General features: G+C 42.3%; 1 protein-coding gene across 1 annotated transcript in view; it reads right to left on the reverse strand.

The window, feature by feature from the left end:
• The window catches only part of PID1 (phosphotyrosine interaction domain containing 1), a 171,326-nt gene extending 145,314 nt beyond the window's left edge, over window positions 1–26,012 (reverse strand). The window contains exon 1 of the mRNA XM_084847169.1: window positions 25,663–26,012. Coding sequence (XP_084703295.1) covers window positions 25,663–25,692 — 30 coding nt within the window. The 5' untranslated portion in view covers window positions 25,693–26,012. The remainder of the gene's footprint in view (window positions 1–25,662) is intronic.
• Between the last annotated feature and the right edge of the window lie 1,550 nt (window positions 26,013–27,562).

Here is a 27,562-nt window from a genome sequence, read left to right on the forward strand (position 1 = left end):
CATTTGTATATCTTTGCTCCTGACTATTAGTGATGTTACTCCTTCAGTCTCAGGGAAAATTCTCATTGGAGTATAATTTTGAACTCAGGACTTCTTGAGGGGAAAAATACTCCACCCTTCCCCCACACACACAAGTTGAATCAAGAAATGCAAAGCACTGTAGCTCTTTTCATCTAGCTCAATCAATACACAATCTCTGTGGTAACTAAACCTGAAAAGAATCAGTGAGTTCTCAGACACTTTTTTTGTGCAAAATGTCTTTTAAACTGGCACATCTCCTCCTGTGCTTAGATAAGCTCAGATCAATATTTTGCCTTGTATGCAATTTTTGTAAGTATGGGAGATTTCTCAAAATCTGGATTTGATATCCTCATGTACTACAGGCGTTCAATAAGTACTCTGTAATTGGTGTTTGATGGAACTGAGGTTTACTCTAGTTTAAGATCATGACATAACCCACACCCCACCATGCTCTTTTATATGAGACCTCTTGAGCAAGACTTTATCCCAAACAGTTCCCCCTCAATCATTTTACCCACACAACAACCCTGTGACATAGCATAAGGTGAAACATAGTGACTAGCCTGAGGTCACCTAGTGAGCTTTCTGGCTTGATGGAAATCTGAACATAGATCTCTCTAGTCCTAGCCCAGCAACAGCCAGTATGTCACAGGTGTTCTCATTACTCTCTCTTCCTCAGCCTTCAGTCAGCTGACTTCCTTCTTCCATTGCTCTTCCAGTATTAGAGAGTGGCTCAATTCAGACATCGATGCTGTTAAAGTGCTGCACTCAATATGCCAACACATTTGGAACACTCAACAGTGGCCACAAGACTGGAAAAGGTCAGTTTACATTCCAATTCCAAAAAAGGGCAATGCCAAAGAGTGCTCAAACTACCATACAATTGCGCTCATTTCACATGCCAGCAAGGTGATGCTCAAAATCCTACAAGCTAGGCTTCAGCAGCATGTGAACCGAGAACTACCAGAAGTACAAGCTGGGTTTAGAAGAGGCAGAGGAACTAGAGATCAAATTGCCAACATTCGCTGGATCATGGAGAAAGCAAGAGAATTCCAGAAAAACGTCTATTTCTGCTTCATTGACTACACTAAAGCCTTTGATTGTGTGGATCACAACAAACTCTGGCAAATTCTGAAAGAGATGGGAGTACCAGACCACCTTACCTGTCTCCTGAGAAACCTGTACAAGGGTCAAGAAGCAACAGTAAGAACCAGACATGGAACAACTGATTGGTTCAAAATTGGGAAAGTAATACGACAAGGCTGCATATTGTCGCCCTGCTTATTTAATAGATATGCAGAGTACATCATGAGACACACCGGGTTGGATGAATCACAGGTCGGAATTAAGATTGCTGGGAGAATTATCAACAACCTCAGATACGCAGACGATACCACCCTAATGGCAGAAAGCGAAGAGGATCTCAAGAGCCTCTTGTTGAGGGTGAAAGTGGAGAGTGCAAAAGCTGGTTTGAAACTCAACATTAACAAAACGAAGATCATGGCATCTGGCCCCATCACTTCCTGGCATATAGAAGGGGAAGAAATGGAAGCAGTGACAGATTTTATTTTCTTGGGCTCCAAGATCACCGCAGACGGTGACTGTAGCCATGAAATTAAAAGACGCTTGCTCCTTGGGAGGAAAGCTATGGCAAACCTAGACAGCATAGTAAGAAGCAGAGACATCACCTTGCCAACAAAGGTCCGTATAATCAAAGCTATGGTTTTCCCAGTAGTAATGTATAGCTGTGAGAGCTGGACTATAAGGAAGGCTGAGCGCCGACAAATTGATGCCTTCGAAGTGTGATGCTGGAGAAGACTCTTACGAGTCCCCTGGACTGCAAGGAGGTCAAATCAGTCAATCCTAAAGGAAGTCAACCTTGACTGCTCATTGGAAGGACAGATACTGAAACTGAAGCTCAAATATTTTGGCCACTTAATGTGAAGAGAAAACTCCCTGGAAAAGACCCTGATGCTGGGAAAGATTGAAGGCAAAAGGAGAATGGGACGGCAGAGGATGAGATGGCTAGATAGCATCACCAATGCAATGAATATGAACTTGAGCATGCTCTGGAAGAGAGTGGTGGACAGGAAGGCCTGGCATGCTATGGTCCATGGGGTCACGAAGAGTCAGACATGACTTAACGACTGAACAACAACAATTCAGACATCACATAGTTTGGAGGAACATGGACATCCCACAAGCTCATGCACCTTCTTGTCCCCTGCTATGTGCCGATTCCCCCCTTTCTTGATTTGCCTAACATAGTTTGCTGCAATGTCTACATCAGGCAAACTAACTAGTATTGGCTGTAAACCACGGTTTGCAAACCCACCACAGGCATTAAAATTAGAATAGAATGCAAGTAAGTGAGAAAGAAAGAAAGAAAGAAAGAAGGAACGCAAAGCTGAAGTAACAGTTAAGGAATCCTTGCCTACTAACTTTTTCTCATTCCATTGCGCAGTAACATTTTTTTCAACCCAAACCTGTCATATTTTATTATTTTCATGACTAACGCTTGGTTCACACACTGTAAGAGAGCTCTGCAGAAACTTTGGAGAGAGAATATTGTTATATTATACTTAGGCAAAATTCATCATGCCTTGTAACTGCAAAGACCACATCTTAACTTTCTTTTGATGCTGAAGATTTCTTAAAGGCAGCTCTATTATGTTCTGCTTCAATCCTCTCCTTAGACATGTGGTACCCATTACAGATTTTTATAAGAAAATAGAGCACGCAGAAGGAAAACACAACCTTCCTTCAGCTTTCATGCTAGAGAACAACCATCCTGGAACACTGGAGCAATAGACATACCTTGGCAATTTTGCATTTGCTGATTATATGGTTCTCTTTCAATGCACTGTAATAAGAGCTTAGGCTATCCTCTGGATAAATCTTCGTACATTAAAAACAAGGTAAGACTTCCTGCCATATTCTTGAATGTCAGGGAGTACTCATTTCAAATAAATGTATTAATTGAAAGCTTTACTGCCTACAACTGCACTGCACATTTATACTGTCAGTTAATAGGCTATGCCAGCTAATGAGGAAAAATACAAATGAATCCCAGAAGGCAAGTGGTTGTCACTGTTGCTAAAGAAATGTGTGCTGTTGTTGTTGTTTAGCATATAGTTTTTCAGGGCATTTACATTATAGTTTAACTGGGAGATGTTGTGTTGTGTTACCGATGCAGCTTTTGCTGCATTTATACTGACACAATTCCAAAAGCCAATCTAATGAAACAGACATAGTGTTGGACTCACACTGAGAAGGCTTGGGTTTAGGTCTTCCACTGAGCCATGGAGCTCGCTGTTTGCCCTTGGTAGAGTCCATTTGTCAGCCTCATAGGGGGTGGAGTGAAGATGAAATGGGATAAGCCCACATATGCTTCCCTAAGCTCCCTTCTGAAAGGGTACGATACAAAATATGATAAACAATAAAATAAGCTTCTCTTACTAGACAAGTTGTATCTGTTTTACAGCTGAACTATTTTCCTTCAGAGAGATACATGTTTTGCAATTCCTTGAAAATGTGAACATAGTAAATACTTGTATGATTCACTCTACAGTCACATCATGGGTGGCCAAAAAGTGCAGCTGAAACACTGTTAGCATCAAGCCGTACCCAGTTCCATGACAATTATGTCTCAGCCCAGCAGGGATAATGTTTGCAAATCTTTTGCTGACAGTGTCTTTGCACCTTTAACACCTGCTTATCTGGCAAAAATTCAGCAGGTTTCTTCATCACTGCATTCCCAGGTGGTTACCTATAAAGCCCTAAACAATCTAAGCCAAACTTCTCTGAAGGAGTGCATTTTTCCAAATTATATCAAGGTCTTCTAGGGAGGGTCCTGTTTCCTCCGATCAATGAATGCTTAGAGCAGGACCCCCATCATAATCTCTTTCTATTTTTCAACAACAAATGAAGGCCATTTTACATGGCTCTTCACTTAAAACAAATGTATTTATTTAGCATTCATTGTTGGTCAGGGAAGGTTAACATCCGAAGAGAGGGAAAATTTGTGAAAGCTTTCCTTCTGAAATATTCTGTCTGTATTTTCCTTGGAAAATGTATCCATAATTTCTGATGTGAAAGGGTTAAACACTGAGCTGGAAGTAACCTATTTTATTTTATTTTATTTTTTCATGCAATGAATAACTAGGAGTTTATGTAATCTTCTAGATAAAACAAATCCTAGATAACTGCATTTATTTCAGCGAGGTTGATTTTACTCTAGCATAACCAATATCAACATCTGAACCATACATATATACGAGGCCAAAGTTTATCCCTGAATGACCACAACCACATTCATAACTCAGTTGATAACATTTTAATTCAGTCAGTAATTGCCACTGAAACTCTAGTTTCATTCAACATTAGCTATTCCAGTGCCAAACCACACTCGCTCAGTTTATCTTGGAAAGAGTCACATATGCCCAAAGCCTCAAACCATAACAGAGAAACAAAAGGTCAGTCTATTACTCTACAAATAAACAGAATAAACTTTAGAGCAAGCAAAGTTAGAGATTTCCATGACTAACTTTGTCTATTGTATAAAAAGAATTTCTACACATACCCAGATACCAACGCATCCTCTTAGACAGGAGTTTGATGTTAACAAAGGCTATTTTGTATTTGATAAGACCACTTGCTATGTCCCCACCTGAGACTATAAAATTGTTTAAGCACTTTGTTAGGCCCTCTTAACCCAACTTTCTGTAAAATGGACTTCTGAAGCTATGAATCTTGAAAACAACACATAGCTACTGAGACTAAGCAATACTGAGAACATAATGTTCATCCCAATCCTATCTATGTTTACTTAAGAACAAATCCCACTCAATTTCATGGGACTTATTTCCAACTAATTATGTATAGGATTGCAGCCACTGATGTATTACTCAGCCCTTGGTCCTTTCCTCGATTTTCACCAGGTATTTGGCTCCATTGGTTCTCCCTGAATCACCCATGAAATCAACAACTGTTGAACTGTTTTTATTGTTGTACATCGCACAGAGTGGCTGGGTGACCAGCCAGATGGGTGATTAATAAATTTAATAAATTAATTAATATAAATAAACAAGATATATGGCCAACTTGGAGTAGCAAAATTCCTCCCATTTTCTCTTGGGAATAGTTTGCTACCTGATCTCAACTAAGGGTGGTGAAGAGCAACACTTCAAATTTCTAGAATGCCACCCTGAGATCTTAGTGATATAGGGTGGGATAGAAATGTTTTAAATAAATAAATAGAAGGATAGACAGGGAAACCAATGTACTACCATTCTTGGAGCAACTTCCAGCTTCTTCAAGATCCCAGTAATACTTCTCAACAATTTAGTGGCTCTTCCTAAAGAGACAAGATCTCCTCCCCCCATGACTAAATGGATTATCCCTATCCCCTAAATATCAACCAGGCAAACAAGGAGCTTGGGGGTGACTAAATTCGACAGACCTTGCTGATCCCGCAGGACCACTGACCTGACTACATGGGAAACAGTGCAAGTAGGAAACGTAAGTATCACATGAAACAAGCCTTTTTTACAGAACCAGTGCCTTATGGAGTATACTGAAACTCACAGCAGGCACAATCCTGAATCTGGAAGAGGACTGTAGCTCAGTAATAACTTTGCTTGCAAAAGGCCCCAGGTTCAATAGCAGGCATCTTTAAGTAGGGCTAGGAAGAAGCGCTTTCTGAAATCCCGGAGGGCCACTGCCATTCAGCGTGGACTACACTGAGCTTAGATAAACCAAGGAACTCGCTCAGAATATAAGGCAGCTTCCTAAGTACCTAATCTATGGATACTTTTCTGATTTTAGTGGGATCAGGTCAGTATCCAATGACAAGTCTTTAAAAAAAAAAAAAACCAAACCCCCAACATCCATGTGTCATATAAATAAATTCTACAAACTAAATGTATTTTTTATTTGAGGGAAGGGTACAGCAAGACTTACACAGCTTCCACATGTTTATAATTTTATCCATGTATCTGGTGTATATGAAATTGTACCTACTTCTTGAGCTCAGTAACATATTTGGCTGTTTTCTTGGTTATGTGCTAGCTCTAAATATAACCTTGTAGCATATCCAAAGTTTTGAAATTCTGAAAATGATAGCAATAAATCTAGCTAGATAGATACTATAATGGTAGGTATGTCAATGTAGATGGGCATTTTATAGGGTAACATAAACAAAACAGACAGGTAGCTGCCCTGAGGAGCCTCAAATCCAAATTTCAGGAGTAGTAGAGAGAACAAAAGCAAAGGAGAGATGCAAAGACTTCAGGCTCCATTTTAGTTGCGGCTGAAGAGTAAGCAAAAAAAAAATTGATTTTATTTTTTAATACAGGGTTAGGGAAAATGTACGTAATTTCTAGGTAGTGCTTTCTGCATTTCAATTTACATTTTCAAAATTTAGTGTAACATGTATTTATTAAAATATTTATAAATCACCTTTCAGCCCTGACAAAGCCAAACTCTACCCATAGTGCTTACTCAAACCATGTGCCCCCTTTACTACCATATGGAGTTTTTATCGCATATAATGTGAAGCAGGTGTACCTATTTTTAACTTATAAAATGTTGGAGGATATACTAACATGAACTGGTTTTGTGGCAGAAACCTTTTCAAAGCAAGCAGTGGCTGTTTCCATTTGCCAGTTTGCGAGGGTGGGATGGAAATGGATGAGGGGACTTCTAGCATTTGGAAATGCCACATGCTTAATGCTAAAATTCAGCTTCAGCAAGGGCTCTTTGATTAAAAGATACTATGAGGGACTGAACAGAGGGGAAGCAATTTGCAGAGAAACTTCTCAGCCATTCACATGGTTGATATTCTCACCCATCTATAGCAAATACCCACAAGTCACAGCAGCAATGCAGGCCAGTGGTTGCAACATCATTTAAAGCTCCACTTCAGCAACTTGTTCAGACAGAGGCTGAAGGTGGACTGAAGCCTTATGAGTCCCTCCAGCCAAGGCCGGCCCTACCATTAGGTAGAGTGAGGCAGTCGCCTCAAGCAGCAGGTAGTGGGAGGCAGCAGCAAGGTGCTGGAAGTGAGAGAGCTGTGGGCCACGTGGTCTGCCCTGTACCCCTAAGCTAGCCTGCTGCCTTCATTTGTTGTGGATGATGCCATCCCATTGCCAGCATCAAAGAAAGATTCAACAGCCAGTCCAAACAGCTTTTGTACATGAAATGGCAGGGGGCACCATCTTGTTCTTTGCTTCAGGCAGCAAAATGTCTTAGGCCAACATTGCCTCCATCCAGTCCACCCCTCCTAAAATCCACCATCCTGCCTGAAGAATATGAACCTTTATCTGGGCCAACACCATGGCCTGAAGGTGACTGCTTCTCCTCATTTCTGTAGTTTCCTGCCTGGTGTGCTCCCTTGCCATTGGGCAGGTGTGACAGCATGGAAATAACTTTACTTCTCAGGCAAACTGGGCTTGGAGGTAGGCATATTTGGGAGTCCAGTCTTGTGTTCCACAGATTCTTGACCAGCAGCCCAGGCTGAGCATCAAGAACCTGGTTCAGCTCTTCAATTTCTGGTACAGCTACCCCAACCTCAGCCAGCTCATCCTTCTGACTCCAACTGCCATCGCCCCAGCATCAAACTCAAAGTCATACCTTCCTATTCTAAGATGCAGCACAGTATCTTTGAACACACATCCCCTCATGCACAGAGATAGGTTCCAAGTGGCTCTACATAGATTTATCAAAAAGCCTTGCTAGTTTTACAGAAACTGCCATCCACAATCTGCAACTGGTGTTCTATCAATGAACATACCAAAAACCCTCACAGAATATACTGCTTTCCTTCAAAATCAAAACCACATTTAAACAGGCAGCTTCTTAGAACATTTTAACAGATTTAGATCATGTCTTCCAAGGCTGCACATTAAAAAAACCAATATTTCACTCTGAGGCACAAAGAAGGCAAAAAGAAGTCAAGGGCTCTGCAATTTAACAAATGACACATTTGGCATGCAACTATGGCAATGGCTACCCATGGTCTACTTCTGCTTTCAATGGAGCTCAATTAGGATTTTTGAGAACTAGAACAAATGAAAATTGGAATACAAACAAACATTCTGGGCATGAATATTACTATTGTTTGAGGAAGAAAAAAATAGCAACTCTCCTCCTAACTCTCTCACGTAATCCGGATACTACAGAGAAATGATAGCAAATTACAAAGTCCCAGTGTATGCATGTGTAAATGAGAAGCTGGATATATTTGTATTTTTAAAAGCACAACTCTTCAGAGTCCACAGTTCTGCAATGAGCTTTATAAAGATGGACCTCTGCAACAAATATAGTATTTTAATAGTTTCTCAGTCCTTGTTCTTTTATTCACATGTACAGCTAGGATTGCAAGCACCACATTTATAAAGATTAGAGAGGTACAATCTACTGCCAAAACATACATAGCCACCTAGTAATTACTGACTTAGAGCACAAAGTTATTTTGAAATATAAGCTTAAAGTAGGCTGATGAGTGCAAAGGGGAGTTCACTTTGAGCATCATCAAATTCTGGTGGAATATACTCTGGAATACAGAACTGGCATAAGATAACTATAGAAAGAGTCCACAAAAGGCCCGCAGGAAGCATGATCAATTACTAGAGAATTCTTTCTGTTAAAAGAATTTATGGAAAATTTAACTCTTCCATAAATACCCAGCCTGTATAGTTATAGTTTTACTGTTGAGCACTGAGTATTTTATTGTGTTTTACTATTATGTTAACCACTTCAATAATTTAATTGGGAAGTGGTATACAAATCTGTGTGATAATACAATAATTCAAAAACCAAGACTGGTTAGGGCAGCAGAAATAGTAATTACCTCACATTGCATGCAAACGTAACATTAACCAACAAGATCTTCTCAGCCCTTAGTGATTGACTGATATAAAGTACCTCTGTTTTCAGTATTTGTTTATAGGCCTTTGAAGATAATCATACAAAATAGATCCTCCTCTGCCAATAGTTCCATGAATCATCTTCAATCCATTGTCGAATTCACTGTTGTCTTCATTAAAGCCATTTGTTAGCCGCTTTTCTAAACCTCAAGGACAAAAAAGAACTGCCCTAAACTGAGTGGTTCCAGATGAGCTGCCCTGAAATCCCATATCTTTGTTTTCAAATTTCCTACCCAGTACTAAATCAAATAGGAAATGCAATCTAAGAAATCAAGTTCTTTGGAAAGTTCAAAGTAGCAAAATATGAGGAATCTGCTCCCTCTTACACACTGATTTTAAAGCCTGTTTTTTAAAGAGATCTTTGTTTTCTAGCACTGAAGGCAGCATACAAATAACAGCAACATGAATTCAACAGACGTACAAAAAACACTCAGAAAGAACAGCACCATTAAAAGCAGAACAACAAAACATTAGCCAGCTGAACCAAAGACCAAACAGAAGAGGGGCATTTTGCGCCCCATCCCAAGGGCCAATAGAGGGGGAACTGCAAACTTCACAGGGGACTTCATTACACAGCCTTGGAGCAATTGTTATAAGGACCTGCTTCTAACCATGACAAGTCTCACTTTGGGTAGAGTTCAAACTCCATGCAGGGCCTGAACACAGGGTGCCCAGGTATCCTACTTTACAGAGGACAGTCCTTTGTTTTGGAGAGTTGTCAAGAGGCCAGTCCTCTATTTGATGGGCTGTCCAGTCTAAGTCTAGTGTAAATCAAAGAATCATAAGGAGGAAGAGCAGGGGCCTTGAGTTGTCCTCAACATTAGCACCTGGATGGCAGTGTGTATTTCTATATAATATGACATATATTATCAATATATAATGCCTCAAGGAGGCAGTGATAAGACCGCTTTTAAAAAAGCCCTCCTTGGATCCCCAAGTTCTGAACAACTTTCGCCCAGTCTCAAATCTGCCTTTTTGGGGCAAGGTGATTGAGCGGGTGGTGGCGGTGCAGTTGAAGGCACACTTGGAAGAAGCCGATTATCTAGATCCATTTCAGTCGGGCTTCAGGCCTGGGCATGGGACAGAAACGGCCTTGGTTGCCTTGGTGGATGATATGAGGAGGGCTCTGGATAGGGGCGAATGCTCCTTCCTTGTTCTCCTCGACCTCTCAGCAGCTTTTGATACCATTGACCACAGTGTCCTCCTGAACCGCCTGGACAGGTTGGGCATTGGAGACACCGTATTACGGTGGTTCCAGTCCTTCCTCTCCGGCAGGTACCAGAGAGTAGCACTGGGAGAGGAGGTTTTGGACCCATGGCCGCTCACTTGTGAGGTGCCACAGGGTTCCATCCTCTCCCCGATGCTATTTAACATCTATGTGAAGCCGCTGGGGGCTATCATCAGGAGGTTTGGAGTGCAGTGTCATCAGTATGCAGATGACACACAGCTCTACCTCTCGTTCAAATCTTCACCAAGGTTGGCCATAGAATCCCTGTCCAAATGTCTGGAGACAGTGAGTGGCTAGATGGGGAAGAACTAGCCCAGAGTGGCTGGGTGACCGGCCAGATGGGCGATTAATAAATTAATTAAATAAATAAATGTGTATACACACACACGATACACACAACTGTTACATAAATGAATGCCCTCTGTTGTCCTCTTTTTGGGGGATGCATTTCCTCTTATTTGGTGATGTATAAATGGCAACCCTAGCCTGAAAAGATGACTGAAGCTAGCAATATGATAGCAGAGGAATGTCGCCATGGGTGTGGAATGGTGCTACCACAAACCTCTCCGTAAGGAGAGGTGCTTACTGAGATATATGGGACCCAAGCTAATGAAACAGGTTCTTGCATGCATGCCACAATTAATTAGTTAGTCTTTAGGGTGCCATAGGATTCTATTTTATTTTTTGCACAAGACAAAAATTATTCCTTTTCTGGAATGGAAGACAATTCTGGACTTTTACAAGCTGGCTCTTTAAAGCACTGAGACTGGCTAGAAATCAACATTCTGAGTAGCTCAGAGTGCTACTTCGCAGCAAACATGAAGTAGAATTTTCTCCTCTCACTTGCGTCAAGTACTGGGGTAATTTTGAAAGTATATGGTAGCTGCAGCCAAGTGGCTCTCATGGACAGATTTATGAATGAAAAAATTAAAACATGAAATGGCAATACACTGGCAGTCCAGAAGTGCAGAAGATTGCAGCCTAAGACAAAAAATTCCTCATAGTTTTAATTAGCTACTTTCAAGGAAACTATTGATTTCAATCATTAGGTGAATTGTTAATTTTATAAGAGAGCATACTATAAATGGATCCCTAGGATCTGTTTCCCAAAAGCCTTTCCACAAAAGAACCCACTGACTTTGATTTTCCTTGGTCATACAGGACTTCCCAAAAATTAGCGCTTTTCCAGAGCTGTTCATTTTCTGCAAAGTATAAACAACTTAGAAAAAGGGAACTGCCCTAACCTAAGTGGTGCCAGATGAGCTGCTTTTAATTCCCAGATCTTTGTTTTCAAGTTTCCTACCCAATACTAACTCAAATAGCAAGAGCAGTCTAGGAAATCAAGTCCTTTGGAAAAATCAAATTAGTTTAAAAATACTTTAAAAAAAATCCATCCTAATTTAATTGGCTGCAGCAGAACTTGGGGGAAACTACAGTGGTGAGAAAAAGTTGTGAACCCCTTAAGAATGTCACATATTTCCAACGTAAAATGTTATTAGATCGTAATCTAACCTCATAGATAAAGAATAGACAGCCTGATTAAGCAAATGACACACAAACATGATGCTTTTTCAACATTTCTTTATTCACAACTAATTCAACATTCAATATCCATGTGCGAAAAGTATACGAACCTTGAGATTCGGTACCTGGTGGCACCCCCTTGAGCAGCAATGACTTCAAGTAAGTGTTTCCTGTAACTGTTGGTCAGTCTCCCACATCAGTTTTGAGGAATTTTGATCCATTCCTCCTTACAGAACAGCTTCAACTCAGTGACATTTGAGGGCTTCCTTGCATTAACAGCTTGCTTCAGGTTCTGCCACAACATTTTGATGGGGTCTAGGTCCAGACTTTGACTAGGCCATTCTAAAACACACAATTTCTTCTTCCACATCCATTCTTTTGTAGATCTGCTTGTATGCTTAGGATCATTATCTTGTTGCATGACCCACTTTTGGTTTAGCTTCAGTTCATGGATGGATGGTCTGACATTCTCCTCTAGAATCTTCTGATGCACTACAAAATTCATGGTTGTGTCAATGTTGACAAGCCATGCAGGTCCAGAGAAAGCAAAGCAGGTCCTGAGGCAACAAAGCAGGCTCAAACCATCACATTCTCACCATTAAAGGTTGGGATGAGGTTCTTCTGTTCGATCTCAGTGTTTGGTTTTTGCCAAACATAACATTTCTCATTGAGGCCAAAAGTTCTACCTTTTGACTCATCTGTCCAGAAAACATTGTCCCAGAAGTCTCAGGGATCATCTATGTGATCTTTAGCAAACTTCAAATGGGCAGTAATGTTCTTTTTAGGGAGTAGTAGTTTCCTCCTGGCTATCCTCCCATAAAGACCATTCTTGTTCAGTCTTTTTCTGATCATTGAGTCATGAACACTCACATTAGCCAAGGTGAGAGTGGCCTGCAGATGCCTGGATGTTACTCTGGGGTTCTTTTTGACTTCCTGAATGATGTGCTGCTTTGTTTTTGGAGAGATTTTGGTTGGACAACCACTCCTGGGTAGAGTGACTGTGACCTCCATTTGTAGATTGTCTGACAGTGGATTGGTGGAGCCCAAATCCTTAGAAATGGTTTTGTAACCCTTTCTAGACTGATGAACAGCAATAACTGTTTTCTGAGATCCTCAGAGATGTCTTCTAATTGTGGCATGATGTGTTTCTACACAACCAAATAGTGAAGACCAAACTCAATGTTTCTGAACCTTTTATCAGGTAGGACCTTTCAAACTCACCCATGAAGATCTGCCTAATTACTTAAACATCTGATTCTAATTATTCCCTTTAACTGAGCTTTAATGCAACCAGAGGTTCACTTACTTTTGCACATACCCTGACTCTTAATTACTCATTGTTTGCCTAATTTATACATTGTTTTATTTCACAAGACACATAAGTGTTTAATATAAACCCTATGGATATTCTGAAAAATACTGGTTTTGATTCATGAAGGCTATCATGGTAAAACTATGGAATTTCCATAATTATCATTAGGGTTCACAAGCTTTTTCTCACCACTGTAGAAAGGTAAGACAAACTTGCAAGGGAGACCAGCTCTCTGAGTATGAGAGGAGCCCTAGCTGATGAAGAATCTCAGCTCCAGTGACAAGACATCAAGGGGAACAGTTAAGCAGATGGATAAGTACCAGTGTGTGTTGAGGGACAGGCCAAGAAGGACAAGGCAGTCAAATCTACCCCCTCTGTTATTCATAATTCAGCTTTTAATTAAGCCAGCCAAATGAACAAACACAGTTATGAAACTCACAAAGGCGTGGAGGCTATCAGAATATTGCACAGAATGTCACATATACAATTATCTGCCAGTTTTAAAGAAGTTGTGGGTGTGTATACAGTGCAATGAGTGCTCTCGGAGAACAAATGTATAGTTTATTCCCATGATGAAGCTGGTAGCTGGCATGGAGAAACAGAGAAAGGCAGAGAGGTTTGTGGCAGCACTGTGTCCACTCCCAAATTATCCCTCAGAAGGGGCCCATTCCTTGGGAGGGGGGAAAACTGATAAACACCTCCAGAGAATGAAGCCTTCCTAGTAATGAAAGCAACACCAATTTTTAAAAAGAGGTCCAGGGGAGATCCAGGAAATTACAGGCAGCTTAGCTTAACATCTGTTCCAAACAAATTGGTGGAAACCATTATTAAAGATAAAATTATCAAGGATATAGAAAGACAAATCTTACTATAGGAGAATACAGATGGCTTCCGCAAAGGTAAGTCATATCTCAAAAGCCTTCTAGAGTTCTTCCAGGGTAATAACATGCACGTCGATAGGGGTGATCTCATAGACACAGAATCATCGAAGGGACCATTTAAGCCATCGAATCCAACCCCCGACTCAGTGCAAGTATCTAGTTTAAAGCATCCCTGACAGAGGGCTGTCCAGTCTCTGCTTGAATACCTCCAGCAACAGAGAGCCCACCATGTCCCTTGGCAGTTGGTTCCACTGTCTGACTACTCTGACTGTTAGGAAGTTTTTCCTTATGTTCAACTGCAATCTGCCTTCCAGTAACTTATTTCATGTCCTACAGTCTTGGATAATAGAAAACAGGTTGCAGCCCTTTTCAAGAACCTTTAGGTGCTTGAAAAGTGCTGTCATATGGCCCCCTTAGTCTTCTTTTCTCAAAGCTAAACACACCCATTTCCTTCAATCTTTCCTAGTAAGATTTTGTTTCTAGTCCCCTAATCACCTTTGTTGCCCTTGTCTGAACTCATTCCAAAGTCCATGTTCATTGTATATTTGGACTTTCAAAAAGCTTTTGACAAAGTCCCTCACGAAATGCTGCTGAGAAAATGTAGCAATTTGGGGATAAGAAAAAGGGCCACATCCTCTTATAGATCATTTAAAAGGTTAGATAATCTGTATTTTAAATCTCTGCATTGCTGCTAGGTTTTATTCTGGTTTCACTGTTATACTGTGGTTTTAAGTTTTCACGTTTTATATTGTTTTATACTGCACCTTGTAGTTTTAATTTTTTTTTTAACCAGCCAGAGAGCTTCGGCTATTGAGTGGTATAGAAATAAATAAATAAATAAATAAATGGACAGGCATCAGAGAACAGGAATAAATGTATAGCTTCCACAATGGAGGAACTTAAGTAGTGATCTGTATTAAGACTGGTGCTTTATATCTTGTTCAGAAATGAACTGGAGTTAGGTATGAGAAGTGAGGTGGCCACATTTGTGGATAACACCAAATTATCCATGGTGGTTAAAACAAAAAGGGACAGCAAAGAGCTCTAAATAGATCTCTCCAAAATGGGTAAAAGGGCAATACTGTCACTGAATTCCATTTGACATTTTAAGTGTAAATTAATGTACATAGGACAAAACATCGTAACTTATACACTGGTGGGTTCTGAGCTGGCAGTTAATGACCAGGGGTCATAGGAGACAGCTCAAAGAAAATACTGACCCATCATGCAGAGGCTCTGAAAATGGCTAATTCCATGCTAGGGATCATTAGAAAAAGGACCAAAAATAAAACTGCCACTATCATCATGGCTTTATACAAAGCTATGGTGCAATCACACTGGGAATACTGCATACTGTTCTGGTCACCACATCTCAAAGATATTGTAGAGTTGGAAAAGGTGCAAAAAAGGGCAATCAGAATGATCAGGGGTCTGGAGCAACTCACCTACGAGGAAAGATTACAAAGTTTCAGTATTTTTACTTTAGAAAAATATCAGATGAGCAGGGGACATGATGTGATAGAAGCATCTAAAATTATATATTGTTTGGAGAAAGTGCATGGAGTGGAGAAAGTGGATAGAGAGAGGTTTTTCTCCCTCTCTCAGAATACTAGGAACCTGGGGTTACCCGATGAAGCTGAATGGTGGGAGATTCAGAACAGACAAAAGAGAGTTCTTCACACAGCACATAGTTTAGTTATGGAATTTTCTGCCACAAGATGTGATGATGACCACCAACTCAAGACGACTTTAAGAGGAAATTAGACAAATTCAGGGATGATAACGCTATCAATGGCTACTAGTCAAGATGCCTCTATGCTATCTCCAGGATCCAAAACAGCACACTTTTCGATACATGGGAAACACAAGTGGGAGAGAACTGTTTCCCAGAGGCATCAGGTTGGGCACTGTGGGAAACAGGATGTCAGACTAGACAGACGTTTGATCTGATCCAGCATGTTCAATGAAATACATTGAAAGGGAAAATTTAAAAATATCTTCAGAGATCACAATGGGCTGATAATGCGCAAGTGTAATGACAAAGTTGCTAAATGATGTAGTGACTATAATATGGGTGGGCAAGCTTGTAAGGAAAGAAGTTATATGGTGTACTTTATGCATCCACTATAACAATTTTATTTACAATAAGTTTTCAGAAGCTTAGCAAACCAGATCAGTGTTTCCTGATCAAGAACTCATTACTGTGCTGTTAGAAATCAGGGAGAGAACAGACTCATTTTTCATAATTAACATGCAGCAACATAAACGTCACCCACAGTGTCACATAAAAAGACAATGTCCAAAAGTTAACTGCGAAGCTCGAATTCTCAACTTTAATGAACTCCCTCAATTGACTGGAATGGTATTAATCCAACGGATAGCATTACAGGTGGCATCAGAGCACAAAGATAAATTATGGCCCAACTGGAGGATTGCCACCTCCTTTCCTGACAGAGGCCCTGTGCTTTTAGTGGCTGGTGCAGTAACCAAGGGGTACTGCTTGTCCCCATCACTTGAGCTGCATGACAAAGCAGCACCTGTTGATTTTTTTTTTTCCATGAGCACCCTATAGGCACCATACTGCTACTGCACCTCTGCTAGTTCCATTGTGCTAGCAGGACTCACCACTAGCGCAAAAGGAAATAGCGCTTCCAACAGTAACCCCAAAACAAGCGAAAACACTTGTTTCTGGGTTGGGACAGGTCAGCAGAGCTCCCTTCTGTGAACTCCACTGACCTGCCCCATTCCAGAAACAAGTGCTTCCGCTATTTCTGGACACTTGAGGAACCGCTAGCTTCTCATTGTGCTAGCAGTAAGACCTGCTACTCCATGAGCAAAATAGGAGACTGCCCCATATCATGTTACGTGTGTCTTATGATGTGGTTTTCATGGAAATTCACAGAAGCTTATAAATTTGTTAGACTCCCTGTGTTGGAAGAAAGGAAGCTTTGGATCCAACCCATAATATTTTCTTGGGCTGCCGCCCTATCCAGAGACCACTGTGATATTTTCTTTTATACAGAAATGGTATTAAATACTTTGGTTACTTACATTTACTGTTGTTCTTTAAAATAAACAGATTAAGCTGGAAATAGGAACATTGGCGACAGGATGAATAATTTTCTTGTCTCATTATAAAGCTACTCAATGGATTTTGACAGAAAAATGAAGTAAAAGTAAGAGCCTAAATGGACGTTTTAAAGGATACTGCCTCTATGCCAAGTCCACCTTTGAAATTAATATTATAACAGGCTTTATCTGTGCACAGAGAATGGCAGAAAGTAATTTTATATATGCCTATGACAGACTTCTCAGATGAATTATACTGATGAATTTCCCTTGGATGAGTAAAATTTGAACATTAGTATGCAGTTAATTGATATCAGATGACAGTTCTTCCATGGCTGAGTAGATCTGATAACTAACTCTAGAATAATCCTCTCAAAGCCAATTAGAGAGTTCTGCAGTAAATAAGTAGAGGGACTGCATAATACAAGTGCCATTTTACTTAGTAAAAATTTAATAAATTCTAATTTTACTTAGATTAGTAAGGTACAGCTTAGTTTTAAGCAAATGTAGTCCAGAGCTGAGAGAGACATAGAAAGCATCAGACAAGGCTTAGTAAGAAGGGGCAAAAAGCTAATTCTTCAATACAAAAATGGCATTTGGGGGCAAGTATATCAACATCTGAACACTAAGCTGTCAGGACAATAACAGATGCAACTCACAACATCTGCTAGCTTTGACACAGAGCCATCTGTTCCAAGAATGCTGAAAATGAAATGAACATTTATTGCAGTCTCGTTTTACCACAGCATTTTCATTGCAGTTTTCAAGCATGGTACCTTGATAGTAACAAGTCCCCCTGAATTAGCCTCCTCAGATTCTCAAATGTTAAACCAACCCCACAGGAGTTTTTGTGAGTTAGAAGCATTTGAATCACCACAAGCAGTGAGCTGGTATCCATCTTCAGACCTTTGGCACAGACAGGTCCATACATTTTGATACCAAGTTTTATGGACTAAGAAAATCAATAAGAATAATTTCAAATTCTATAATGCTGAATAATTGTATAAAATGATTTTTACCAAATGATTTATCCTACCTCCTACAAATCTGTCTAACTGGGAACAAACAGCCTTCAGAAAAAATGTATGTAAATTATAAAAGTATAATTGAGGAGGCAAGGCAGACAACACAAATATTCCCAGTTTAATTCTTTGCTTTACAGATTAGCCACTGTGAAAATAAATATGACGCAAAAGCACAAATCCATCGAAATGTAGAATAGTCTCTGTCAAGTCAGTGATTATTGCATGGTGCTAACAGTATACTGTAAGTGAGCCTTCCCCCAACCTGGTGTTCTCCATATGTTTGGGACTTCAACTCCCATCAGCTCCAGCCAATAAGGTAAATGGAAAGGAATACTGGGAGGTGTAGTCAAGCACATCTGGAGTGCACCAGGTTGAGAAGGCTGTTGTAATGATCTAATACACTTTAAGTCCTGCACTGCCATGAACAAGCTACCCAATTTACACTTGGGAATTCAAAATTAAGAAGAAAGCTACATGGATTTTCTAAGCAAGAAAGTCACTGTGTATGCCTCTGTCCTAGACTTTCCCAACCTGGTGCCCTCCAGATGTGTTGGACTCCAACACCCATCATCCTAAAAGGTTGAAAAATCATTCAAAACCCACTGCCTCCCTCCTGATTATGGGAAGTCGATTAATTCTGACTTATGGCTGCACTGGCATAGACAGTTTTATAAGACAATACCTATACCCTTCTCAAAGTCTTAGGTTCATCATTTCACCTTGATACCATTCACTTTCCTTTTCTTGGCAACTTGGCGGTTGTTCTCCATGATGTCCCAAATATACATAGTGGGCCAGTTTGCATGATCAAACATGCCACAGTAGCTTGTTCTGATCATATGAATCATGTCATTGTGGACATTTAAGAAAAAATACTGTTCTACACCACTTCTCTATACTTCTTCTCTAGCAAAATATTTCCTCATTGCAAACCAAGTTCTAGATAAAAATACACACACGTGCTATCAACTAATTTGTTCTCGTACAATATTTACTACATTCCAATGAAGGCTACAGTCATAGGAACACTCATATCCATGTTAACGCTACCACCATGACAAGAGCACTGCAAACGGAAATGCTGCTTCTGGGACTAGGAACTGGCTAGCTGCCAAAATCACAAGCTGCCTGCAAAGTCTGAAATGAAGCAGGGGCTCCTCACGGTACCTCAGTCCATATATTTGATCACAGAACGCACATGGGGTCTACAACACAAGGCTTGGTGCAGATGTACCCTTCAATATCACAACATTTCTAGCACAGTGGTAAAGCAATTATGAGTTCCTACCCTGCAGTAAAATGAAATTGTGCTTTACACATGTGTAATCATCACTTGCTTTTCCTACACCATGGTGAGTAATCTTTTTTTGTTTGTTTGTTTGTTTGTTTGTCAGGAGCCACATTCTCTATGGGGTGGTGGATGGGGCCACACATTCTCTCTCTCTGCCACCCTGTTCTCTCCCCTCCCCCACCCCAGTCCAATGGGCTGCTGGAGAGGGACAAATTGGTCTTTCCAAAGATTTGACCAGATCACTTGCAAAGGCCTTTTTGAAAGCTATCACTTGCTGAGGGATACAGGTTGCCTACCCCTTCTCTACACACAATGACAGCTGAATATGTGAGATGAGTCCATTGAGATGAGTCCTGATCCAGATCACGTCCCTGTGCTCACTCTAAAGTAAAGAAAAAAGAAAAAGACATAGCTGCTTGCCTCATCTTTAAGTAACGTCCTTTGGCCCTAAGTTGGGCTTACTTCCAGAATCAGAGCTTGGCTGAGAAGGAAATCACCTCCAGGTTAAACTGCAGGCATGGAGAGGGTTTAGCAACTTTTGCTTTAAAAAGGCCTGACCTCTAACCCATGCTTTGCACATGACTAGGGCAAACCCAGATTTCAACAAATAGGTTTGCCACCATCATGTACGATGGCCCATGTACTATGGCCCATCAAGGCCAACCGAGGTCCAGAGGCTATTATGTACTAGAATTTCAGGCTTTCATCTGAAACTAAGATAGGTATGATAAGTCACAAAAGATATTAACGTTCAGAGAGAACAAGTCGAACTTGGCTAAATGACATCAGTTTGAGTCTCCAAATTTTCTGCTCCCTTCTTTGAAATTAATCCTTCAGTTCCAGCTGCAGAAATAATAAAACCTCCAAGGCGCAATATCTGCTAGAGAACAATACTTTCGTTTAATACATTCAGATGTTTCTTTCTTGAGATTGGTTTTAAACATTTTATGAAGCTGATATAGTGAATGCACAGCAAGCTTTGTTTGTCTTACTTTCTCTGGGTCTCATGTTCCCATGTATTTTTATTTTAAGTGTGAATAAAACATATGAAGTGGGGGGACAGGACTTCTGCCAACCTAGAACAGTAACCTTAAAATTAGATGGATTTGGTTTGCAGAAGTGTTTGAAAACGTTTCCCTCTCTAGACCAGGGCAGGGCAACCTCTGCCCTCCCCAAGCTTTCCCCCACCCAAGGGCAAGTGGCACAAAGGGGAATCCCCTGTACCACTTCCCCACGCTGCTTGTACCTGACACCATCAGTGTGGGAAGAAGGGGCCTGACTCAGATGGGGCTTGCAAGAGGTGGCTCCTGCAAGTCCTGGGCAATTCCCTTTCTCTGTGCAGAGGGGCACAGAGCTCCATGCCATTCTCTGCATGAAGAAAAAAAAGGTGTTTTTTTTAAGTGGGTGGAGCAATGGCAGATGACGTCATGGAAGGGGAGGGGCTTCAGGGGCTTGGCCCCAGCCCCTTGACATCATCGAGCCTGCTGGATTGGTCCAGGGAAGCAGGTGATCCAGTTCCTGTACCAAAAGTGGTTGCCCTCCCTTGCTCTAGACCAGGGGTAGGCAACGTGGTGCCCTCCAGATGGTTTGGACTATAACTCCCATAAGCTCCAGCCAGCATGGCCAATGGTCAGATAATGGGCACTGTAGTCCAAAATATCTATTCTAGACCCTTTTTCTTCTCTTAGCAAAAAAAAAAACACGCTATCTTGTTTGTTCTTCTTCAGCTCAGAGTAAACCAATTTAATTTAGCCAATTTTAATCTGACTGGTTATGGCTACTTGACCAGATCAAAACACCTCATTTCGGTACACCAGTGTCCTTTTTGTTGTAGTGAATATCTGATTTTCTTAGCAACCTGTTTGTCAGGGTGGACACTGAGCCCATAGAATCCCAGAGTAGTTCTGATTCTGAGGAAGAGGAGTCGCTCCTGGGAGAGGAGCGCGCTCCTCTTTCCCAGGGCCAACAGCTGATGGAGATTCCTCCCACCAGCATTCCTAGCTTAGATAGCAGTCCTGGGAGTGACAGAGCGCAGGAAGCAGACTTGATGGACGCGCGACGCCGACGCAGAGAGCGACGCCAAATGGAGGGCGCAGAAAGGAGGCGTAGTGCCCAGTTGGCGCGCAAACAACGGCTGCACCCAGAGGATCCAAGGGAAAAGGGGAGGGACTCTCCCTAGCCCTTAAGTTCAGGGGTCTGCCAGTGATCCCCTTTCAAACGGGGACCAACTGTTCCAACTTAGGACATAGGTACTCTGCTGCTCATATCTAGTTCCTAACAGTAGAGTTGTTAAGTTGTAAAAGAGGAATAAAGCTTTGAAAAGAATCTCTTTGTCTGTGTCTGGACTTGGCTACTGGATTAGACTGAGAGAGGCCTCCAAGGAGCCCTTGACACTGTTGGGAATTCCTTCTCCCACCCACCACCCACCCAGTTTTTGCTTTGCATATATAAGTTCCCAGGTTCAGTCTGTGCCATCTCCAGTTAAAGGATCTCAGGTAGAAAATTGTTAACAGCTAGTCAAGTTAGACTTAATTCAACCCTCAGGTTGAAAGAGGCTCCCCAGTGCTGGTCTAGTAGAAGGATTTTAGCTCCAGTGGAAGAGAACAATGAATACCTCCTACACTGGAGGTGCAACTCTTGAAAAAGTCCTACATGGCATCCTTAAGTTCACAGAGAAAAAAGTGGCAGAAGAGCTCAAAAAGCCAAGAAAGATGGGAGAGGGAGAGGAATCCATAGCAGGATGCTAGGAAAATCAGCTTACTGTAGTAAATTCAGAACATTTAGAGGGCCAAAGGTTCCCCACCTTGATCCTAGAATGTCCTAAACTTATTGATAAAAAGGAAGTGTTAAATACTTATCCATTTACCAACTATGTATGATGAGAATCCTGAAAAGAGTAAAAATTGCTTGATTTATGAAAGCATTATAAATGATATTATTTTATCCCTGAAACTTTGAAAGCAACAAAAAAAACCCATTATTTATTTATTCATTTATTACATGTCTATACTGCCCAACAGCCAAAGCAACAAAGGGAAAAAAGAGACTTCTCTTTATATAGTTCTTGGTGGGCACAAAGCATTTCACTGTTAGCCTCACAGGGAAAACTGGATTCTTGGTGGCTAGCTATCCTAATCCTATGTTGGGAGCACAAAATACTGGTGGCACAAATATGTTTTGGCATTGGGTATATTGAGCCACTTGGACAGCAGTTAAAGTAAGGTGGAAGAGGTGATAAGCGACTCAAAGCCGAACTCAGCAATAGGGATGCTGAATATTTTTGGAAGAAGCATCAGAAACCAACCTCCCCAATTTGCAGATCTTTGGGCCATTACAAGCTGAATTTCATTTTTGTTTGGTCAACACCAGTCTTCTCATCTGACAGTTTGCCCCATCTCCAAAATGAACCAAGTTATGGTGGGGAAAGAAGAAAAGTTACAGCTACGATTTCCTTTAAGTGTTTCTGCATTGTTGATGTGAACTCTTCGAAGTGTTTTTTTCCATTCCTCCTAGCTCATTGCCCAAGAGGAATAGAAAACTACACTCCCAGGATTCTGATGAGCAATGGGGGGTGAAAGCATACTCAGAAGCCTTCAGTGCAGAGAGCGGATACTCCTTCCCACCTCTTGGTAAGAATGCTTCAAAAAGGCTCAGAGAGACCTACCCATTCCCAATCAAGGTAGACACGTTTGGGATATTTCTACTCAGCAAAGCAACTGTGCTGCACAGAGGCTTCAAGAAACACTGATGCAGCCACACAAAGGACTGATGCTCCAGTGCTGTGGAGAGGGCTGGGTAACATACTACTAAGGCAAGGGAATGAAACTGATCCCTTGTAAAAGTACTGAGACTACTGCATCACGTGCTATACTCAGCTGCAATTGCACAGGAGAGCATGAAATATAGTATAAATTAATGACCCATTCTTAAAACCTGCATGTTCAAGGTATATAAGTGCATACAAATGCATGTGGCTGTTATACTGTGCAAAATCCTCAATAAGAAGTTAAGAGGAACAAGACAAATTCTAATAATCCCAAAGCCCAACCAATTAAAAAAAACCAATCATATCAGTCACATTTGTCATAAGAACTCTATCATCTCCTTTTGCCTAATTTTTAAGGCTGCTAAAACAGCAGCTATTGTCTATTACTCTTGTGCAGCTTTCCTCAGTCTGGTGCTCTCCAGATGTTTTGGACTACAACTCCCTTTATCAGCCATGCTGGTTGGGACTGACAAGAGCTGTAGTCCAGAACATTTGGAAAACACCAGGTTGGGGACTGCTGCACTAGAGTTCTTCTTTCTTAACAGAGATCACAACAGGCTTTGCTGACGCATTCAAAATTGGACTTTACTTCTACATAGATAGGAACATAGACAAGAGGAGATAGAGGGGATCTCCTATCTTATCTGTTAGTTTTGTGCTGTAGATGCAAATACATGAGTCATAGCTAGTTTTAAGGTAACATCCCTTAAGAGCACTGGAGGGCATTGATAGCCAGAAGGGTACAGACAATGCTAATTTTAAAAGAGCATAATCAAATCTTACAGATAACTTTGAGCCATGAGATACATCTAGAAGAGTTCACAAAATTAATATGGTTAAGTGGCAACAATTTAGCAAAGTTAACAGGTATATTGGTGCCAAGCATAAATATCCAGATAATTACAGGATGAAGTAAATGGTTTGAAGACTTCAGCCTGGAAGAGCTGAAAGAGGAGGTTCATTTTATCAGAGTGTTTCATAATAGTACAGGATGAATTTCTTTTCTACAGATCTGCACAACTATTGCTCACATCTTTACTGTGCCAACAGTTTTACATAACATTCCAATTTCAGAAAACAACACTGCTAAAATGACAACATACACAGCAGAAAATGCTAAAGCCAGTACTGTTATAGCCAAATAGTCACTGAACGAAAGAATGATATTTCTAATGTGGAAACATCACAATATAGGATACAAGCCAGAACAGTCAGCTTGCCAAGAGTCATGTGCTTTGGAGCCCACACACTACCTTAAGCAAAGCATGCTGTGTCTAAACAATTTGCATAGGATTTATCTTTCGGACCAAGAGCAGCACCCCAGAAGTAAAGCACATTCAGGAATGACAGCTGGTAGTAGGACAGGACCTTCAGAGTGATACAAGGAGATTTTATTCCCACATATCTTCAGAAAAAAAGTCAAGATCTTTTCAGGTTGCGCTGGAGGAATCATGGTGAAAATGTAGCAGCACCTTTCAAAAATTTGTCCCCACATCAGCTCAGCATCAGGAAGACTGCAATATTCTACACTCTAAACTTCCGCCAGCACCATAAAACAGATCATACTTGCTGCAAGCATTTATGAGACCATCTCCCACATTCTGTATAAGACTTCTACCCATGCTTGGCAATCCCTGGTCTTTGTCTTATAAATTATTATTCTGCATTTGTGTTTTTCTTCCTGTCATGCCTTCAAAACCATCTAGCCTTCAAGTCTGTTTTGTTTTGCCACTTCAGAATTTCTTCAAAGTTTACTCTGAGATTTAATGCAGCTTTGGCCTGCCAAAAAAGTTTGTCTGTGGGATTCTGTAAATTTATCTGGCAGTCTTTCTGGCTGACCATCTGGAGAATATTTTAGAGTGAAAAAGAGAAAGACAGAGAGAGGGAGAGACCTGCAGCAAGAACAGCTCCGCTCCCCCCCCCCCCCGCGCTCCTCAAGACCTCAATTCGTTTCTGCTAATGACTCCTCTACAAAGCACCACATTCAGCCAGCACGGGGCGGGGGGGGGGGTGCGGAATTGAGCAATAGCAGCCTACTCGTGATAGTCCATAATAGATCCTATGAACTGGTAGTTTGCGGGCACACCTGGTTGAAATTCTTGAACACCCGTTAGTTCCCAAATCTATACATATATACGCGCGCGCGCGCGCGCAGCCCTTTTTTCCCCTTTTTACAAAAAAAAAAAAAAAATGTTTTAAAGTGTAATTCACCAATTTGGGGAGAATACTAACGAGAATTCCTAATGCCTCTTATTCAAACGAAGCATACAGCAAGAGAGGCACATGCCCCAAACCCCCACAATCAGCAAGTCATCTGTGGTGGCGGGCTGTGCGTGTGCGCTGTTGCGCTTTTGCAGAAAGAGCACATCTGGAGTCAAGATTCCCTAGCCCCGTCCAGTCCACTGTGGAATGCGACTGGGGAAGCAGGAAAGTTGCAAGCGCGGAATCTTCCAGGCAGGAGCGGGCGAGGGAGGGGAGCCAAGTTGCTGTTTTCGCTTCCCCCTTCCTCAGTCCTGCACAAAAATTGCCTTGCAATCACATGACAACCCCTCCACCCGCCTTTCCTTTTAGCCTCCGCCGCCGCCTCCCCCAACCCCAGCAGCACCCTCCTCCCTTACCTGCAGTCTCTCGGTTGCCGGCTGCCACATATTTCCCCCGCTGGGACCTGGCGGGGCGGAGCGGCGGGACACTGTTGCTAACGAGCTGTCTGTGGAGCGGCTGCAGAGGGGCTCTGGCCAGGCTCGCTCACATCTGCTCGGCGTGTGTCAGCTTGGGGCGAGCCGCCAGCGGGCAACGGGGGCGAAGGGCGAGCGCCGCCCAGCCGAGGAGGAGGAGGAGGAGAGGGAGAGGAGCCCTGCGCTCCAGAGGCTGGCAACCCCGGGCGGAACGTCGCTTGCAGCCAACCAGAGCTCGGCGCCGGCTCCTCAGCGAGGCGAGCTCCGCCGTCCTAGCGCGCTAGTCTCCGCCTGAGGCCCCCTCAGCGCAGCACCAGCAGCGACAGGGACGGCCCGGCTCCGAGCCCCTCCCTCTCGCCCCAAGCCACGCCCTCTTCGCCTAACCCCGCCCCCTCCAGCCCTCTCCTCGTTCCCCCCTCCCCTCAAGCTCCGCCCACCTCCAAACGCTTGCAGCGCCCCGGGCTCCCTCCCGCAAGCGCCGGCGTGAGGGATGCTGCTGCTGCTGCTGCTGCTCCTGCTGGCGGCGCGTGATGTTCGTGGCGTGCGAGGCCGCCGCCGCCTCCGCTTTGCAATCCTGCGTGTCAGACACAGGCAGACGAGGGACTTGTGCGCCGCTCATTGGCGGTGGCTCGCCGCGCGCTGCCCCAAAGTCAAATGCCGGGCTGCCAGACCCAGAGGACGTCATGCGTGCCGGGCCGCGTCAGAGATCCCTTGCGGGGCCTCTTTGGTAAAGTGTGACCATGACGTAAAACACCGACAGGATCAACACGGCCCTGTTCGGCGTTTTGTTTCTTCCCCACCTCCGTCCTAGCAGGCGCCGGAACGCGTATTTTGTGCAAGTCCTATGTGAAAGTATGTGCAAAACTAATAATAATAAACTGCGATTCGTCTCAGCTTGTTTTTTATGATCGTACGCAAGGAATATATAATTGTATCTGCAACAAAATACCTGGCTTTTCCCAGCCTTTCAGATCAAGGGCCTTTATAGTTCTTCCGAACATTTCTTAAGGCACCCACTGCTTTATAATGCAACATGAATGTTATATACGCTTTATTTTCCTCTCTCCATGGAACACTGGAGACAGAGTTTCAATCACTGCCCCTTAGTCCAGTACCTCTGGCTGGTGTCCAGATCTTGAAGAGATGGACAGGTTTAATACATATATTTTCCTTTGAGATGTCACCATCTGCTTTACCTTCCCATTTTAACACCAATACTTTGTTCCTTGTTTGTTGACTTCTGTGTCAAACTAACCCACAACATCCTCAGATTTGGGAAAGAGCCATCATAGCTCAGTGGCAGAGTGTGTGCAACAGACCCTGAGGTTCAATTGTTGGCCCCTCCAGGTAGGGTGTCCTTCATGGATCACTGCCTTGTTGTGGCGAAGGGGCTTGCGTTACTCACTGAAGCCATAAGCTATGCTGTGCAGGGCCACCCAAGACGGACAGGTCATGGCAGACAGTTCTGACAGAATGTGGTCCACTGGAGAAGGAAATGGCAACCCACTCCAGTATTCTGGCCAAGAAAACCCCATGGAACGTATCACAAGGCTAAAAGAGATGAAGCCGGAAGATCAGCCCCTCAGGTCAGAAGGTGTCCAATATACTACTGGGGAAGAGCAGAGGGTATTTCCAAGTAGCGCCAGAAAGGGTGAAGCGGCTGGGCCAAAGCCGAAAGGACACTCGGCTGTGGATGTGTCTGGTGGTGAAAAGAAAGTCCAATGCTGTAAAGAACAATATTGTTTAGGAACCTGGAATGTCAGATCAATGAATCAAGGTAAGCTGGAGGTGGTCAAACATGAGATGGCAAGATTGAACATCGACATCTTGGGAATCAGCGAAC

The sequence above is a fragment of the Heloderma suspectum genome, chromosome 3, assembly GCF_057233095.1.
Source record: "Heloderma suspectum isolate Gila_16-S chromosome 3, 16-S_ref, whole genome shotgun sequence".
In the NCBI taxonomy this organism is placed as follows: domain Eukaryota; kingdom Metazoa; phylum Chordata; class Lepidosauria; order Squamata; family Helodermatidae; genus Heloderma; species Heloderma suspectum.